At 51.9% G+C, this 18,572-nt stretch overlaps 1 protein-coding gene across 1 annotated transcript in view; it reads left to right on the forward strand.

Moving 5' to 3' along the window:
• Window positions 1-13,875, forward strand: part of RBM20 (RNA binding motif protein 20) — a 180,984-nt gene extending 167,109 nt beyond the window's left edge. The window contains 8 exon segments of the mRNA XM_035724099.1: window positions 373-406; window positions 409-530; window positions 532-678; window positions 681-894; window positions 897-1,034; window positions 2,600-2,734; window positions 9,121-9,242; window positions 13,297-13,875. Of these exon segments, the coding sequence (XP_035579992.1) occupies window positions 373-406; window positions 409-530; window positions 532-678; window positions 681-894; window positions 897-1,034; window positions 2,600-2,734; window positions 9,121-9,242; window positions 13,297-13,407 (1,023 nt within the window). The 3' untranslated portion in view covers window positions 13,408-13,875.
• Window positions 13,876-18,572: the final 4,697 nt, after the last annotated feature.

The raw sequence follows: 18,572 nt of genomic DNA on the forward strand, positions 1-18,572 counted from the left end.
AAGGCAATAGCTCCAGCCAGTTGATTTATTTAGAGTTTATGACTTATCATTCATGTCATTTGAAAACTTTATTGAGCACCTATTATACACCAGGGTTTGAAATTCTTTGTGCCATTTTAAACGTGGTAGATTCATCATTAAGGGCTGATTCTAAATGCTGTTTTTGAGCCTCATCCTAGGGATGTATCAGCGATGTGGGACTTGAGTGGTTTGCAGCTCCTGATTACCCAGGAAGCGTTCCCAGGCAGAAGTCTGAGTGCTCAGGATCTTTCTGATTAGAGGGGCCCAGTGGTCAAGGTTTGTGCCCTCTGGCTGAATACCAAGACCTGCTCCTCCATCACTCTCTGACCTTTCTTCTGCATGTTTGTTCAGGAGCAAGAGTGGGAGAGTGGAAGTGAGGCCGAAGGGAGAGCTGGTACCCCACCAACATGGAGGAGCTTGTTACGGTGGACGAGGTTGGCGAGGAGGAAGATTTTATTATGGAACCAGACATCCCAGAACTGGAAGAAATTGTGCCCATTGACCAGAATGGATAAAATCTGCCCAGAAGTATGTCCCTGTGTGATGACCACCTTAGACCTGGACATAGCCAAGGATTTCACCAATGAGGGAGTGAAGCCCGTAGGGAACGGGGCCACGGAAATCAGCCTCAAGACACCCAAAGACCTGCCTTCTACCCCCCCACGAGCTGTCGCAGTGACATGGACGTAGAAATGCCTGGCCTAAATCTGGACGCTGAGCGGAAGCCAGCTGAACGTAAGACAGGCCTCTCACTGGAGGGTTCAGGTTGCTACGAGGAGCAGGCAGAGGGAGGGGAGCACTCGGATGTGCGTCTGGCCCCTCCACTCCAGCAAATGTCTTCCCCGGAGCCAGCAGAGGAGGGGGCCCGGCAGCCTAGCCACCTCTCGATGACTGCAAGGCCAGGGGGACCCCCGAAGACGGGGCTTGTGAAGGCAGCCCCTGGAGGGGAAAGCCAGTCCTCGCACCGACACCAACCTCCAAAGGCCAGGCTTGCCAAGGAGTGTCGACCCAGGTAACTACCCTCCCTTTTCTTCTCCCGTGCGGTTGGGTTGATGGGACCACTGCTCACCTAGGGAGGTGTGCGGGCACGTGCAGGCTGGAACGAACACGAGCACGGTTTCAACCAGCATTCAAGCTGGTGCAGAAAGCCAGCTCCCAAAGGCTTGGTTAAACGGTTAGCGCTTCTCGGCAAATGGTATAAAGGAAATCAGATAGGAGACCACATGTTTTCTGAGAAGCAAACTCAGACAGGATAGACTTCTCTGAATTTACGGGAGCCCAGATGGACTCTGACAACTAAAATCAGCGAAAGCTTTGAATTATCAGGCCAAGGGGCCCTGGTTCCTTGGATCAGGAGACGGCCTCTCAAGCCTGCCCAAGGGCGGACCGCCCGGGCTGTTACTCCTGTGAAGCCCGGGGGAGGGGTCAGGAGAGCAGGAGGGGAGAAAGGAGCACCGAGCGGGCAGCGGGTGGGACGGGGGGCGGGGTGGGCTCCCAGGGGGTACAGCCCGTTCCCCTGGCTCCCGGCACAGACCCCCTCAGTCTCCATGGCCTGATGGGGAGGCGAGACCTGTCCCAGGCTGTCCTCCGTCTCCGCTGCAGGTGATGCTGTGTGGGTGCCCGGCACTATGCCATCATGAGAGACAGAGTTTAAAATAGGCTAAGCCCTGTCTTCTCTGCCAAGTGGGAACAAAGATCCGGCAAGGGCTGCGGTGTGGGGAGGAGGAGCCCTCAGCCTGCTCCGCGGGAAAATAACTAGCGCTTCCTCCCCCAGAGGGCCTGCAGCACGTTGAAGGTGGCGGGGAGGGGGACCAGAGTCGGGGACAGAAACCGTGGAGTAAAGGCTTGAAAAGAAACCTTCTGCCCAGCGCCCTGTGGCTGGCCACGAGCCTGTCGGGCTGCTGGAGGCTCGGGCTCTCCTGCATGGCGGGCTGACCCGAGCTGTTTTTCACCTGCGAGTCTCCATGGAAACTGCCCTGAGCACCTGCCTTGTTGCCAGAGCAACGGGGAGGCCTGGGCTGGGTCTCCAGAAGGCAGGACTAGAGAAGGAGCGAAACGTTCACCGTGCCCCGATTGAACCCCTTTATTTTGCCGTATAGGTCTCAACACGCACTGGTGTTTATGGCCGACTAGCTTACTCAGTGTTTGGAGCTCATATTTAATAACACCGCTCAACAAGCTTGGGGTGAACGTGGCATTGCCTTTTGCACCAACCTGTGTGCCTAGACACGTCAGCACAGTGTTTGGCCGCCGGTCATCCTCCTGCCTGCGGAGACGGAGTGATTTCTGAGTTGGGGGGGCAAGGTGGGGATCATCCCAACCGAAGGAGGCAGCAGCCCATCCCCCACGGACCCAAGGCGCGGAGTTGCCGAGGGTTCGTGTGTGGGGGGCATTCTTTTGGCAGGGAACAAACTCTCAATTACAGTGTTTTGCTCTAATTAGCAGTCCTCGCCCTCGCTGCATGTTATTAAGCAGTGTGAGGGACCATGCCTGAGCACAAAGTGCAAGAATAGATGGCAGAGGGTCTTTGAAGTACATTGTGCTTCCTTAGTTCTCTACCTTGGCCCATGTTTTGCAGACAACCCCAAGTACGTGGAAATGAAATCTCTGGACGTGAGGTCACTGGAATACACCGAGGTGGAGCTGAAACAGCCCCTCTCTTTGCCTTCCTGGGAACCAGAGGATGTGTTCAGTGAACTTAGCATTCCTCTAGGTAGGTGAAGTACACAGTCCTTCCTGAGCATTCAGCTCCAGGAAATGATAGCGCCATGGTAACATCTAAGAGGTCCCGAGGGCTTTTTTGTCATTTGTTGTTGTGTTTAATGTCGGATGTAATAACCGGGATAGGGTGTGGTGCGTATCTTTAAGGTTTCTTGCAATTTCAGTCTCCCGATAGAGCAGATACCTCATGACGTCAGGCCCTGAACAGTACTGCCCTGAGAGCCAGAGCAAAGAGAAACCTCGCTTTCCCTGTTCAGGAATGCTTTATTCCTGACCACACGGCCTTTATTCAGGCAGAGATCAGAGGCCCCAGTGGCCGCCCAAAGTCAACAGAAATGAACCTCTTCTGCTCCTGGCTTCCCTACCCTCCTTGCCCCAGCCCTTTCCAAGACAGTGCTACATTTTTTTTTCCTCTTTGAAGGACCAGCTTCTCTGAGGCAATGATGCTGAAGACACTGCATTTGAGGAGACACTCTATATTTGGTAGAGGGAGCATTGAACAGAGAGAGACCTGGGCCCCTTTCCTTCCTGTTTCACTTATTGGATGACTGCATGACCTCAGACAAGTCATACCCAGGAATGTATTTTGGTTTTTATTTTTTCCAGTCCCTATAAATCCTTTATTAACATGTCAATAAAAAGGGAGAGAGAGAGATGTAAAAATACTTTTCTCGGAGGCCCTGGGAATGGAAGGTACTATCAGAACCCACCTGGCCAGAGAAGGCAACCCAGCCAGAGGCAGAATGGAAATTGGGGGTAAAGGGACGCAGCTGGTGGGAGGCACTGAGACGGAGGTGGCTCAGGCTTTGGGCAGGGACTGTGCAAATGCAGAGGCCTCACTGGGGTTCCTGAGCCTTGGTTTTTTTCACCGGTAATATGGAAATGAATCAGATCAATTCTATAGTGGAATTTTCAGTAGTGGAAGTGGTGGGGGCAGGTGCAGGAAGGGAGGTTAATAATAGAATCACCTAGGACACATTTTCAAAGGGGAGAGTGAACTAGAACCTCAGGGTAAGGGAGTGAAGTTACTTCAATAAAGTGCCCTGGGAGCTTCTGATAACCACTGCTAACCCGGTGACTCCCACTCCACGTTGTCTTTGAGTCTTTGCATTGACTCTGAGAGGTTGGAAAGCAATGAGACAAAGGAGTAGTAACAGCCACTGGAGAGAGAGCTTAGGAAGGCGTCCTTTGGGAAAGCGTCCCAAGGAAGCACGAGAAGAACGGGTTATGTGAGGACCGATGACCACATGTCTGCTTACTCAGGGAGGGGCTGGTCAATATGGAGGCTCACCCTTTCCATCGGGTTTCTCTTTCTTTTCATCTCCTTTTAAACATTTATTACTGTTTCTGCCCTCCAAATGTTCCATTTTCATAGGGTACCCATTTTTACTGAGCAGCACTTTCTAGACAACATGGCACCGTGCAAGGCACTCTGGGGCGGTTGAGAAATGTAACACAAGTCTCTTGGCATCCAAGAACTTGGAATCTGTGTGACCCACACAAGTAAAATTAATAAGTTCCGCCACCTTGTCATTTATGTCTTTAAAAATTGTTTTTCATTCCAAAAAGTGTGATAGATTATTATGACAAGTGTAAAAAATAAGAGCCATGTAAAGTCAATGTTAAATGTTGTATCTCTTCACTCCAGTTTCTCCCCCAGCTCCAGAGGTAGTCACGGTCATACCCACGGAGACTAGGTCACACCATACACAGAATGTTCTACAATTTGCTTTTTTAACTTAACAGTGGGACTCAGAGACCTCTTCAAGTCAGTACACAGACAATGCATTCTTCTTAACGATTGCAGATATTGCACCCTAAAAGATGTACCGTAAATTACTTATCCATTTCTCTACTGGTGAACATTTAGCATGTTTTCAGTTTTTCCCCATTATTAAAATGCTGTAATAGTTAAGCTTTTATGTTTCTCATTTACCATGCAAGCACCATTTCTAGTGCTTACCTCATTATTTAACTCTCTCAAAACACCTATGAGGTAGATAATATTTTTATCCTTATTTTATAAGTTCGAAATCTGAGATGCAGGGTTACAAAGCTGATGATTCGCAAAGACTGGAGTCAGGATTCAAATCCCAGTAGTTTGACTCATAGGACCATGCTTCCTCTATGCTCTGCTGCCTTCCAAACATGCTGTCACCTTTGTGTGCCTGCCAGGGTTTCTGCAGGACAGCATCCTAGACTGGGAGCGGGGGGTGGGGGTTGTGGTGTGATGTATATTTGCAGTTCATATCTTCATAATTGCTGCCAAATTGCACTCCCAAAAAGTTTATACCAGTTTTCCCTGCCAGAGTGAGAATTCTCATTCTCTGCTTCCTTACCAACTTTGGATGTCATCAGTTTTGAATCTTTACCAAACTGTTAGGAAAATGGTATCTCGTTCTGCTTTTTAAAAACAGTTCTAATGAAGTATAATTGATGTTAAAGAAGTGCACGTGTCTAAAGTGTATGGTTGATCAGTTTGGACATATGTGTACACCTGGGAGACTAATTACCACAGTGACATAGTGAACGTATTTGTCACCTCCCAAGTTTCCTGATGCTCCTTTGTCTTTCCTCCCTCCCCACACCTCAGTCCCCAGGGAACCACTGATTTGCTTTCTGTCACTAAATATGAGTTTGAATCCAAAGGGAATCATCTGGACTATAGTGTTTTTGCCTGACTTCTTTCACTCAGCGTAATTATTTTGAGCCCTTGATGGGCATTTGGGTTGTTTCCAGTTTGGGGCTGTAACAGATTGTGCTTTTGTATTGCATGTAGTCTTCGATGAGCTTTGAGACCCATTATCTTATTGATCTTAGGGGGTGGGGGTATGGCACCATTCTCCACATTTGACAAGAGAGGAAACAAGTGCAGATACTTACCCAAGGTCGCACAGCAAGGTCAGGTCAGAGCTCCGGGTTTCCAATCTGAGACCACTCTGCCCTCCTGTCTCTCTGGTTCAGGAAGCACAATGTAGGAAAGGCAATTTTTGCGCAGTGGCTAAGAGCACAGACTGTGGAATCTGATTCCCCAGGTTTATATCTCAGCTGGCTAGGGGACAAAGAGCGACCCTTTTCAGCTCTCCTCATTGATTTATTGACTTTCTTCATCAATAACTAAGGGTAGTAATAGAAGCCTACCATGTATAGTTAGTTTGAGGAGGAAATGAATGAATACGTGTCATGTCTTAGTGTCTTCTAGGAGGATTCTCTGTTGCTACTATTCATTCATGAAGTAATTATTGAGCCCTACTTTTTCCTCTCACTGGGGCTGCATGCCCCTTATGCTCCAGAATCCAGCACTCCTGCAGAGACTTCTAGGGAGGGGGGGAACAGCCTTCAGGCTTTGTCCCTGTGGAGAGCAGGGAGCCAAATGGGGAGTGCCAAGGACCCAGAGTAAAGGGAGGTGAGATCCCAGTGCTCGGGGAATGGGGTGGACATGGGGTCAGGGGAGTAGAGAGAGGGCACACGGCCCCATGGGTTTGAGGCCAGCTCTGAGTGACCCCGGCCAGCCTGAGCCTGCCAAGGTCTGCGCTTCCAGAACCAAAGGGCATTGCCTGCAAAATGCAAGCTCCCCCTCCACCCATCACAGGATTTGCTAGGATGGTGGAGTTATAATTACCCGGCCCAGGAGCTATTATTAGAAAGCAAATACAGCTTTAATTGTCATGCTTAATAGAGGCTGAAAAATGGGAGGACCCAGTGGCTCCAGATGGGTTGGGGCAGTGACAGTTTTCTTCACTTCTGGCCCTCCCATTCCAGAGGCATCCTGAGGTGGTGTTGGCATGTGGTGCCCATGGCAACTCCCGGTAACTGGGCGGGGGAGGGGGGGTTTGCCAGGCGTTTGGGGATCCTCCTCAGACTTCTCCTTCCTCAGTGCTTTTAAGCACCTGGTACTGCCTGACGGCCGCTGGGCATCAGACGCGGACAGGGAAGAGTTGCTGCCCACCTTTGGAGCCCGAGCTCTCCAGGCGGCCCCGGGTTAGAGGGCAAGAAGGCCTCTGTGGAGAAATGTTTAACACATGGCAGGAAATGAATATTTTTTGAGCACCAGGCAAAATGATAACACCGTTTGTGGGAGTATCATTTCTATTTTATAGATGAGGGGGCTAATCTCAGAGAGTTTAAATAATGTACCCACAGTCACACAGTGTATGTAAAAGAGCTAGATCTTTCGGACTCTAAATTCCATTTTCTCTCCACTATACCGTGGCTTCCAAGCCTTTTTTTTTTTTTTTTTTTTGGGCAGTGGACACCTTTGTTCAGTGAAATCTCACCCAGAACCCCTCACATGGTCGCTGTGCCGCTTGGGTCGAAAGGGCCCACAGCTCAGGCCCTGCTTCATGCTCTGTGGTGGCTTCTGAGGCACTGGCGCCCCTTCTTGGGGACCCAGGACATGGGCTGGAAGGCCTCTTGGAAAACCTGGAGGACACTGGAGGCCTTACCAGGGCCCTGCCATGAAACCCCAAGGTTTCTTTGCTGGGACCACCCACAGGCCCCTCCTGCAGGGCCTGGGGCAGGATAGAGGGAGCAGCTGGGATCGCAGGCTTGGGTCTGCTCCCTGTGGCCTCCGGGTGGTGCGTCTCGTCTCCCAGTGGCCTTTATCTTGTCTTGTGTGGACATCTCCGTACAGAGCAGGCTGGGGAGAACTGTTCTGTGGGAACAGAGGACCAAGGCAGGCCTTGCTTACGGTTCCTCTGCCGTGGGCCTGTGAGTGAGGTGGAGGGGCCAGCCGGCCACCCGCAGGCAGAGCAGGGACCACTTTTCAGTCCTTTGCCGTGGGGGTGGGAGGAAGGTGAGGAGAGCAAGGGCACAGCCTCTTTCTGGGCAACGGGCCCAAGAGAGGCCCCCTCCCTGCTGGGGGCTGCTGCGGGCAGGGCAGCGAGCTGCGTGGCAGTTAGAGAAAACTGGCTGAGGAGGCTGCCAAAACCAGGCCCGAACCACAGAGGAGCAATCAGTCAAAGCAGGCCTTGGGCAGCCCTCCCGGGCTCCCGCCTCCGTCCAGGCTGGCCGCTGCACACTGATAAGTGGCTCTTTTGAAATGAAAAAAAAGTTGTAATTACAAGTCTAAGCACCCACTCCGTGGCAGGGTCTCCGTCCCACAGGACGCGGCAGGAGGGAAGTGAAGGAAGCCCAGGCTTGTGGTCCCACGCAGCGCCTTGATGGAGCCCTGGGCGGTCTCCCTCTCTGCCAGAAGTGGCCGCAGTCCCCCTGGAGGGCGGGCCCCCCTGCCCTGGGCCCCCCTCCACCCGCTGCGGCCCCCCTGGCCCCCCCACAGGGCCACGGGTGCTAAGCAGGTGGGCAGCAGACCAGCCAAGTGCGGGCGCGCACACACCAGCCCCCCAGCCTGAGAGCAGGAGCCGCCGGCCCATTCCCGCTGTTCCCCAAGGGGCCCTGCTTTTCACGGCCCTGATGCCCTGCTCTTCTGCTAACAGTTCTGACTCCCCCCCAGCTTCCCACGTGTTCTTACTGGAGTCTGGTCTGTGCCCTCTCAGACCTGGGCTCTTTCCACTCTGCCGACCATGGCTTCAAGAGGAGAACGGTGACCCCCAGACACCTTGGCGAAGGCTGGAGCAGCCACCATGCCTTCAAAGATGCATCCTCTGGGCTGTGACACCGTCACTTCTCTCGCCATCGGGCCACCCTTTCCTTTCTGCAAAATCAGAAGGCCTCCCAGAATCCTGTGACTTCTGTTTAGCAAATCCCATAAGTAAAATGCTATCGCTGGGTGGTTCAGATGTAAACACTGGACGATGGGAAGATGTTTATGATACACGATTACATGAAAAAGGGAGGAGACAGAACTATACTTAGGGTACAATGAAAACTGCCTCCTGACCCAAAAAAAGCTCTACATAGAGATAGTATGGAAGAAAATGTTTTGATTGGAATGACTCTAAAGTGATTTTTCCTCACTTTTGTGTATTTTTAAAGTTTTCTTTAATGAGTATAATTCTAAAACTCACAAAAATGACAGCATCCTTCCTGAATCCTGGCCCTGACAGCTAGAGAGAGAGGGGTGCAGCATGGAGAAATGGAACGCTTCCTCCTTGTTTCCCTGGAAGCAGGCTGATAACGGGAGGGTCCGGGCCCCATTCCCAGGAACCGCTGCAGAGCAGAGAATTGTGAAACACTCCCTCACCCCTGAGGGAGTATGTCCCTTCTTTCACAACCACCTGGGAATGGAGTCAGCCCTGTTCTCAGCCTTGCTTTGCAGATGAGGAAACTAGGCTTGGAGAAGCTCAATAACCAGCCAGAGTCAACAGCAAGTGAGGGATGGAGCTCAGTGCTCCCATTTCCACCTGCCGCCTGGCAGGACCACAGGGGCCTCATGTGGCCTTTCTAATTCCTGCCGGTTCGTCCCCCAACCTCCTGCAGGGGTGGAGTTCGTGGTGCCCAGGACTGGGTTTTACTGTAAGCTGTGTGGGCTGTTCTACACGAGCGAGGAGATGGCGAAGACAAGCCACTGTCGCAGTGCTGTCCACTACAGGAACTTACAGGTACGTGGAGCCTTCCTTGCCCAGTACCAGGGAGCTCCCCGGTTGATGTCCTTCCACCATGTGGAGAACCGCTCTTTCCCCAGGCCCGTCTCCCCCAGGTTGCTGCTCCACATGCTGGTGCCTTCCCTGTGCTCTCAGGACATCTGTCTCCCGTGGAGTACTTACAGCATTCTGTTGGGGGCGGGTTTCGGGGTATCTGCCTCTCCCCCTGGTCTGAGTAACTTGAGTTAGGGATCACCCGGTCCATGCTTGAGGCTGACCCCTTTTCACAAGACCTGGATATTCTAGATGCAGGCATTTCTCTGTTTCTGTTCCCCCCATGCAGTATCCCTGTTTGCTGCAATAAAAATCACCATTATGTTCTATTCAAATGTTCATCCGCACTGCAACTATTTATCAGAGGCATGCTATGTACCAGACACTGTTCTAGGTGCTGGAGATAAAACAACAACAAAACCACACACACACACACACACACACACACACACAGAGTGGTGCCTGGGTGGCTTAGTCAGTTAAGTGTCTGCCTTCAGCCCAGGTCGTGATCTCAGAGTCCTGGGATCGAACCCTGCATCAGGCTCCCCGCTTGGCAAGGAGTCTGCTTCTCCCTCTGCTCCCTCCCCTGCTCCTGCTCTCTCTCTCTTTCTCAAATAAATAAAACTTTAAAAAATTATAAACACATACACAAGCAAAAGACAAAAACCCTTGCCCTCTTGGAGCTTCCATCTGAGTGTAGGAGATAAGTGATAAATAAAATAAGTAACTTTTATGGTATAGTAACAGGGAACATATAAAAAATACTACTGTGTTTCATGCAACCCGAGGTCCGAGCAGTTATAAGACACACTACCACTTTTTGGATACCAATAGGAAAAAAATTGTTGCAAAGTAAATGGTGAGACTCCATCAATTGTAAAATGCGTCTCAGTTTCAGAGATGTTAACGTGTGGGGGAAGAAAACCTCCTCTTAGAATCAATGAAAGACTGTTCTGTAATACATACCTAACTGACATGCAGCATGTTGCAACTTCAGGTGGGGTGGGGGGGACCTTCGGGAACTTAATAGAAAGCATGGTATATCAGATGCCCAGGGATAAGTATTCCAAGGCACCTTATGTTTTTATTACAAGGAGCCAGACTAGTTTTTTGGCACATAAGACCTCACCTAGGGCAGACCCTCGTGGTGGCAGCATGTCCTAACTCCAGAGCAGACATTGCTGTTAAATTGTTAGAGTGGCTGATCGAGGATTTTTCAACCAGAGGTGTGAAACAGAATCACCTGGACAGTGTTTTGAAAGTATACATACATACATACATATATATATATATATATATATATATATATATATATATATATATGAAGTGAGCTAGTCAGTAGAATGGGGGGAGGTGATCCAGGAATACATAATTTGAGAAAGTTCTCCATATGATTCCATTGTGCATCCCTAGCTAAGAGACTCAGATATGGGCCAACTCTTGTTTTTTGTTGAGGAAACTGAGGCCCAGAGAAGCTATGTGATTTGTCCAAGGCCATGCAGATGGTGAGTTACCAGGCCCGGAAACAGACTGCCTGATTCTTAATCACTTGCCCTTTTTTAGCCTGTTAAGCTGATCTTGCAAACCAAGACCCATAATGGCATGGCCTGTGTCAGCATCTGCAAGGGATTGTCATTGGCTATGCCCGGACTTGTCATTTAAGCCTCTTGATTTCCGTCTGTGGAGCAGCCACTCTGTGATGAAGGAAGCTGTGGGGCCTGGGGCCCAAGTCCTGGCCTCTCCTGGGGGAGCGCAGTGAAGGCCTGACTTGACCAGACCAAGGATCCAGACTGGGCTCTACAGAGCCAGTGGAGGGTGGCCATCTACCCTGAAGACATCATTATCCCCCACCCCAACAAGATAAAACCTATAGAATGGCAGCGTGGGGTGGGGTCTTGGAGATCATCTGGTCCTGATTTTCCCCAACTGTGGTCCTCATACCAGCTGGCAATTTTAAAACATGCAGCTTCCTGGACCCACCCCACACCTGCTATTCATTCTCTCCAGGGCTGGGCCTGAAAATCCTCATTTAAAAAAACAGCAGGTTCTGATACCTCAGTGTGAGAGCTCTGATCTCATGTGGTATTCTCAGCTGGATTGTGTAGTTCTCAAGGAGACCACACAACTCAAGATCACTCAAGAAGTTAGGATGAGTCCAGACTTGCCAGGGCCTCTGATTCTAAGTCCTGTATTTTTTTTTTTCCAGGACAGTGGACTACACTGTGTTTCTGGGCCTGTGGGCCAACCCCCCAGGCAGACTCACCTCCCCAGAGCAGGCCAGAGCCATTCCCGTGGTCCCCAGGCACGTCAGGGCCAGACATGGGCTAAGCCTTTCAAGGCCCGCCAACTGCAGTTCAGGTTTCTCCAGCACACCTGTTGGGGGAGCTGGGGGCCTCCACCGCGGGCTTCTCAGATAAGGTTTCTGTCAATGGCCTTGACAGAATGTCCTCTTGTCCACACAGCCTCACGCACCTCACACTACCCCACGTTACATGTGTGAAAAGTGAAGAATTCAAACCCGAGCAGCAGGTGTTGGCTCACACTTAAGTCAGGTGGCTTGTAAACTTAGCACCACCAGCAGGCCTTGAGGTGGGGGTGAGGGATTGCTCTTTGAGGCGGGGAGCAGGTGGGAGGAGCCCCCTCTCTCTCTGTGCAGCCTCTGCTGGGCCCCCACTGCTGGTCATAACCCGAAGAGAACCCATCCCGAGTGACCCAGAACAACGGGGGGAGTCAGATAGGAAAGCTAGATGCCTCCCTGGCTCCAGGTCCAGAGAGGAGTGAGCCCACATTTCCCTTCCTGGGGTGAGGCGGAGGACAAACTAGGCCCTCCCTCAGCAGCCTGACCCTCAGGGACCCACAGTTGGTCTGCCGCTCTCCCCATCAGGCTCACCCATCTCTCAGAGCCAACCAGTTTCTTCTAGAGAGAGCAGGGCATCTGACCCTCAAAATCACCCTGGGAGGAGGAAGGCACCATTCCTCCCGTTTACCAGATTAGGAGTCAGAGGCAGAGAGAAGATGAGTACGTTCCCAGGGTCAGAAGGCCGATGCCCCTCATGGTATAGGACAGCATTACCGGGTACTTATTCTGAGCCAGGCGCTGTGCTGAGTGCTTACGGTACCTCCCGCGGACTTCACAGCCGCCTTACAGTGGTAGTTCCTGTTGTTAGCCACACTGCATAGATGTCAGAGATCCTGGGTGTCTTGCCTGCCGAGAGCTAGGATTTGAACCCGGGTCATCTGGCAGCAGAACCCACACATGTGACCACTTGCCCACTGACTCCTAATCCAGTGCTCTTTGCACTGCCCCCTGCTGCCTGGGCTTTCAGAGGACCCCGCTGGGGCCCCAGTTGTGTCTCTGCATGGAATCTAGAATCCCAGGGGCGGCCTGCCGTGTGGCCGGGGGGCCGGTGGTGATAGCAGCAAGTATTCGGGGGGCGGTATGAGGCAGCTCCCAGCTACAGAACAGGAATCCAGCGACAGACCTCCGGGCTCTCAGCCTGCCTTCTGCCCACCAGGAAACAGGTGGCTACGAGAGGCGGCAGCCCGTCTTTGGCAATCCGCGCAGGGCAGTGCTGCTCTCCCCCCCCCCCCCCCCCCCCCCCGTAGGTCGGCCCCGGTCCGCCTGGCCTCTGGTCCCCCCTGCCTGTCACATGCACACATGCCCCGGGGCGCTGAGGCTCTTCTGGAAAACAAGTGGAGTCCTTGTGAGCATTCAGTGAGTTTCTATAAGGAAAGAGAAGAGCGCTTGCACAGGAGAAGGGCTTTGGAAGTGGTCCCATTGTTAGGATGTGTTTTCGAGGACAGCCCGGCGGTACTTGTAAACAGAGAGAGAGGAGGGAGCTTAGCATGGGTCCTGTAGCCCCAGAAGGACTGGGGAGGGTTGGGGGGGCCCCACACACTGGGAGACATGATGGGAGAAGGGGCCCAGGTACATCCTCCCCTCCCCTCCCCTCCCCTCTCCCGCCAGGTCACCGCTGACCCTGTCCCGTCCCTTTGCCCCCCTCTCTCCCCACCCCAGAAGTACTTGTCCCAGCTGGCCCAGCAGGGCCTCAAGGAGCCGGAGGGGGCCGGCAGCCCCAGGCCTGAGGAGGGTGCAATCATGCTGCACTTTGAGAGGAAGAAGCCTTGACGCTGCGGGAAGCCGGGAGCGGAGGTGGGGCCTTCCTGACCTCAGCGACGGAAGCTAAAGCCAGAGAGGAAGGAAAACCAGGCCGGCCATGTTGCCTCGGCTTGTCCCCGGAGACTCGTGAAAATGCCCTCGAAGTGTCTCTGCAGTGAAGCTGTTACCTGATGTGTCCAGCGGCTGAGGGCCACCCTCTCTCCCCCACCTCCCTGATTCTTGTTTCCTTCAATTTGCTTCTCTCTTCTTCCCGCTCCCTCCCTCTCTCTCACCTTCTGTGCCAAGGGTCATTTATTTTTCATAAAACCCAACTTCTCAGGGATTTTCACAGTGTTCAAATTCTTGATGGGACAGGACAGGTCAGGCCAGCCTGATCAACCAAGGAAGAGATCTCCCGGAAACTCCCGGGTCAAGACCCATTTTGGGGGCCTGGAGTGTTTTCTGCACCTGGTGTCCTGAGCCAGGGGAGGTGTTGGGTCCTGCAGGCCTGGGCGGGGGGGGGGGGGGGGGGGGCCCTAGACCAGCAGCTGGCAGAAGCTGGGAGTTCCTCCAGCGGGACCATCTTTTTGAAAAGCCCCCGTTTTTAATAACGCTTTCATCCTCTCAGTTCCTCTAGAAGTCCACCAGATTCATGCCTTAACATAAAAGCAATGAATTTCACAGAGGAGGAAAAGAGCTCTTCGTTTTGGAAGCTCTGTTAAGTCCTCCCCACCCCCCAAACTTATTTCCATCCTCAGGATTTCAGGAGGTGCCAAGCTTTGTTCTGTCCTGGACAATGAATTTGGTATAGATTCACTTCAATTAAAAATGAAAACAGTAGTGTCTTCTCCCTTCCGCCAAAACAATAGTTGGTACGGGCTTGGGTCAAATGTTGGCCTCCCAGCCCCGTGTGGCACTGGCTCAAGAGACATAAAAACAGGGAAATGGCATCTGTCCTCGACTCGTTCTTGGTGCCTGCGCTCTGGGCTCCAGCAGCCTCTCAGTGGGATGGTTTTTAAAATGGTCTCTCAGTGGAGAGAGAAACTAAGGGAAGAGCAAGGCTGCGGGAGTGAAGAGCAGCATTTGAGGATTGCCAGGACTTGGTAGGTGGGCAGGAGGCCAAGGGCATTTCAGAGGACCCCTGTGTGCACACTTTGATGTTGAATGTCACGAAGAACAGAACTCTTCTTCCTGTAGGGTTTTCTGATACTGGAGGTGAGTGCCTTCAGGCCCCCAGACTAGAGAGTCTGATGTTCCATTGGGAGCGTTTGGGACACAGGTGCTGGGGGGAAATGAGGCTTGGTCATAGCCCTGAGGAAGACCTCAAGAAGGTCGGAGGGGAGCCTTGTGCTGTTTCCACAAGCTGAGCTACTTCCCTGGCTCAGCCCTGGGAAGATGGTTCCTGTGTTTCTATTCCTGACCGCAGATAGATAGACTAGGAAGGGATTGTTTGTATTATATTATTTTTTGCATTTTTTATAGTAGATAAGATTTTTTTATGGTAGATCTGTATACTGCACATTCTGTCCTCTGCACTAATGGCAGAAGAATAGAGAAATTATCTGAGTTCGACACTGACATTTTATCAGTGAATCTGAGGCGCAGAGAAGGAAGAAATGTAGGACATAAAATGATCCTGTGTAAACCTCGGGCACATGGTTACTGGTGAGGAGAGAGTTGCAGGGAACCTGCGAAAGAGAACAGAGAAGGGGCCAGCACCAGAGGCCAACCAACCAGCCTGGGCACGCGCCGTCTGGGGCTGGAGGAAGCAGGAAGACTGACCGTGGCGTGAGGCCATCTGGGGTCCTCGGAAAGGCTGGTGTCTCAAAGAGAGTGGGCTCTGAAGATGGCAGCTCAGCTCAGGCTGCCTCCACAGGTTTTTACCTGGTGTTCTGGAGACCGGCCTCCCCCATTTCTGGGAAAACCTCTGGCCCTATTTGTCATCCTTCCCACTCCGGGGATGTCCAGGGCCAGCTCCCTGGGCACCTTGCTGGGAAGAGCCTATCCCCACCACCGGAGGCTGGAACTGAGCATTTTCAGAGAGGCTGGCAGTCTTTTCTCCCCACAAAGTGAAAGCCGACCCCGCCAGCTCCTCCCCGCTCCCTGCCCTGACAGCACCGTTTCCATGGAAATCAGGATGGCTGTTCAAACAGCCTCATTCCCAAGTAATGGGATGGTTCCCTTGCTGATAGACTGAGCTTCTCCATACTGGACAGCTGGTGAGAGCCCCTGGGAGGGATCGAGGAGAGGCTTTCTGCATCCAATCAGAACCTTCACTTTAAAAATCATCTAAGATTCTGCATTTGTGTATATATTTGTATTTATTTATATTTATTTTTATACAATTCCATTGGCATGGTCCTTCACCCACTCTATAATTTGCACTTTTTATTCGTACATGTGTCATACACAATGCAATATTACAGGCAACCAGGAAAATACTTATTTTTTGAAGCTTTTCTTCAGTGTTTGTCAACGATTTCAAAGTGTCTTCCCAAAGAGCTTGTTTAAGAGCATCTGCTACCTTGAGCAACAGATTCATTTGTACCCAGGGTTAAGGTAGCAAAAGGCCTAGGTAGTTTTCTTTTCATCGTAAAACACCCAAAATAAAGTATATACAGGCAGTATTCCCAAAGAATTTGGTAGATTTGATGTTGGTGTGAGGACAGCCACTACTGTCCCTTCCTTGGACAGTCTGAGGCTGTGATCTGTTAGGTTGTACTCGAACTGGACCAGAGTTTGCTTTTTGAGCTTATGAGAAAAAGAAAAACACTAGTTAATTTAAGTTTGAACTTGTAAAGTATTAGAATTTGTTGAGTGTCTTATAAATCGTCATCACTTTTCCTGATCTGTATAATTGACCGCAAGTGTTTGTTTTTACAAAAGGAAAAAAAAAGGATTTTTAATAAAGAGAATTTGAAAGCTTGTGAGTAGCTGTCTGTCATGCAGGGGGCCCTCGACATTTGGCTGGGGGAGTTCGCTGAGCACAGAGGTTGGGACCTGGCCCCTCTCTGAATCTAGGAGGTCTCTAAAGGGTTGAACAGAGAAGACACAGCAGCTTCTCTCTGGAACTCTGGGGAATCGGGTGAGCCTCCCGAAGTGTGAGTCGGGGAAAGTGGAGAGCTGCTGTTCCTTTTGAAGTATCAGATAGAAAAGTCTCTTGGCCTCTTATAAACCTGCTGCCCACTGCCCCGAGTCTTCGCCCAGGCTGAACCCCGTTGTCCTGCCCCAGGTCAGGTCGGGTCGTTTCTGACCATTCCATCCTCTGTGAGGTGGTTGATGCCCCGCCCCGGTTCTCGTTAGCCCTGTGACTTCTTGAGTCCCGAGTCCTTGAGTGTCCAGGGCGATAATGGTGTACATCACCTCTGGGTTGTTTCAGGTTTAAGGTAATTGCTGGTGAAAACACTTGGTACGCTGCCTGGTACTGAACCTTGTTTGCTTTTGGAATCCTAAGCTCTTTCTCAACCATTTCTTCTAGCAAAACAAGGCCAGTCTCCTGAGCCCAGTTGGCCAGTCCTTTGAACGGCCTGGAACCTTCCGTGGGCCCTTCCCTCCTGTTGGCAGTGCTCCTGAGTCAACGGGGAGGGGCTGTGCAGTCTGGCCCCAGAGGGTGAAGTGAGTGGGGCCGCCTGTAATTAGCAGGAGCAGATTGTAGATCTGAGGAAAGTTCCTGTCGAGCCTGTTACTGCTCCCCCGCCCAACCCTCAGCCTATTGTGGCCATCCGGGCACTGAGCTCAGGCCTCCTGTTCCCACCAGGAGGGGTGGAGAAGCATCCTTCCCTGCCACTGCTGGCTGGGCCCCAGCTGGCCAAAGTAGTGAGTGGGCCTGGAGCTTGTCCTCTGCTCCAAGTTCAGGATCCAGGATGGATGACTGTGTCCCCGGTCCCCAGGCCCTGCATGTCCCTCCGGGTGGCATAGCTCTGGGGGGCACCGTGCACCTCGTATTCTGTCAGATGGCACTCCCCAGGGCTGTGCGGTGGAGATATCCTGTCAGGGGACCCCCTGAATTGCAGTCCCCCCGCCCTTGCCTGGGCGTTCCCATTTTCTCTCCAATATTCTTTAAGGCCCTAGAACCTGGTTCTGAGCCAGTCTACCAAGCCAGAGCTCTGACATTCAGACCCACTCTCTGTGCTCACTCCTCTTCCCAAGGATCAATGGGAGACTGCCCCTGGTTCCACTCTGCCATGGCCTGGACATTGATATTGCTTCTCACCGTCCCTGACTAGGCCAGACCATTTAGATACTGACCTTGGCCCCCATTGGAACATCAATGGCAATTGCTGACTGTCCATCAAGGCAGGGATGGGACATCTGGACTTGCCCCTTACACCCCTCCATTCTCCTTCCCCACTCCACAAAGAAGCCTGTCCCAACCGGATTTCCAAGCATGTCGGAACAGGATGGACCCAGGGACCCTCAAGTGCTGGCCCTTCCCTTTGCCCGTGAGACAACCGAGGCCCAGAGAGGAGAAGTGACTTGTCCAAGGCAACACAGCTTATTGGTATAAGATCAAGACGAGAGGGCACCTGGGTGGCTCAGTTGGTTAAGCGACTGCCTTCGGCTCAGGTCATGATCCTGGAGTCCCAGGATCGAGTCCCACATCGGGCTCCCTGCTCAGCAGGGAGTCTGCTTCTACCTCTGACCCTCTTCCCTCTCATGCTCTCTGTCTCTCATTCCCTCTCTCTCAAATAAATAAATAAAATCTTTAAAAAAAAAAAAAGATCAAGACGAGAATCCAGGTCTCCCGGCTGGTCCTGCGGGGGACACACAGGGATGGAGGCTGTTTCAGTTAGATCACTTCGTGAATTTTCCAGGCCGATCCCTAGCTGGACTTTGACCCTCGGTGAAGACTCGAGACAAATCACTGTTGGTTGGTTTGTTTTTATATTTTCTGTGCATCCAAATCACCTGGGGAACTTGTTAGAAATACAGATTCCCTGCCCCTCCATGGAGATTCTGTCTGAGCAGGTCACAGGGAGCGCGCAGGCACCTGCACTTTAGCAAGCCTGGGGCTGATTCAGGGCAGGTGGAGTCCTCTGCTCACACTCTGAAGAACACTTCCCTAGAAGTCAACCAGGGACTTCCCCGGCAGCTCCTGGAATAGAAGGGGCATTTATTTTGCTGGGGGAAGGACAGGCGAGAGTGAATGGAGACCATTCAAGGTAGAAGAGACTCGAGCAGGAGAGAGGCTTGAA

The sequence above is a fragment of the Zalophus californianus genome, chromosome 15 (assembly GCF_009762305.2).
Source record: "Zalophus californianus isolate mZalCal1 chromosome 15, mZalCal1.pri.v2, whole genome shotgun sequence".
Taxonomy (NCBI): domain Eukaryota; kingdom Metazoa; phylum Chordata; class Mammalia; order Carnivora; family Otariidae; genus Zalophus; species Zalophus californianus.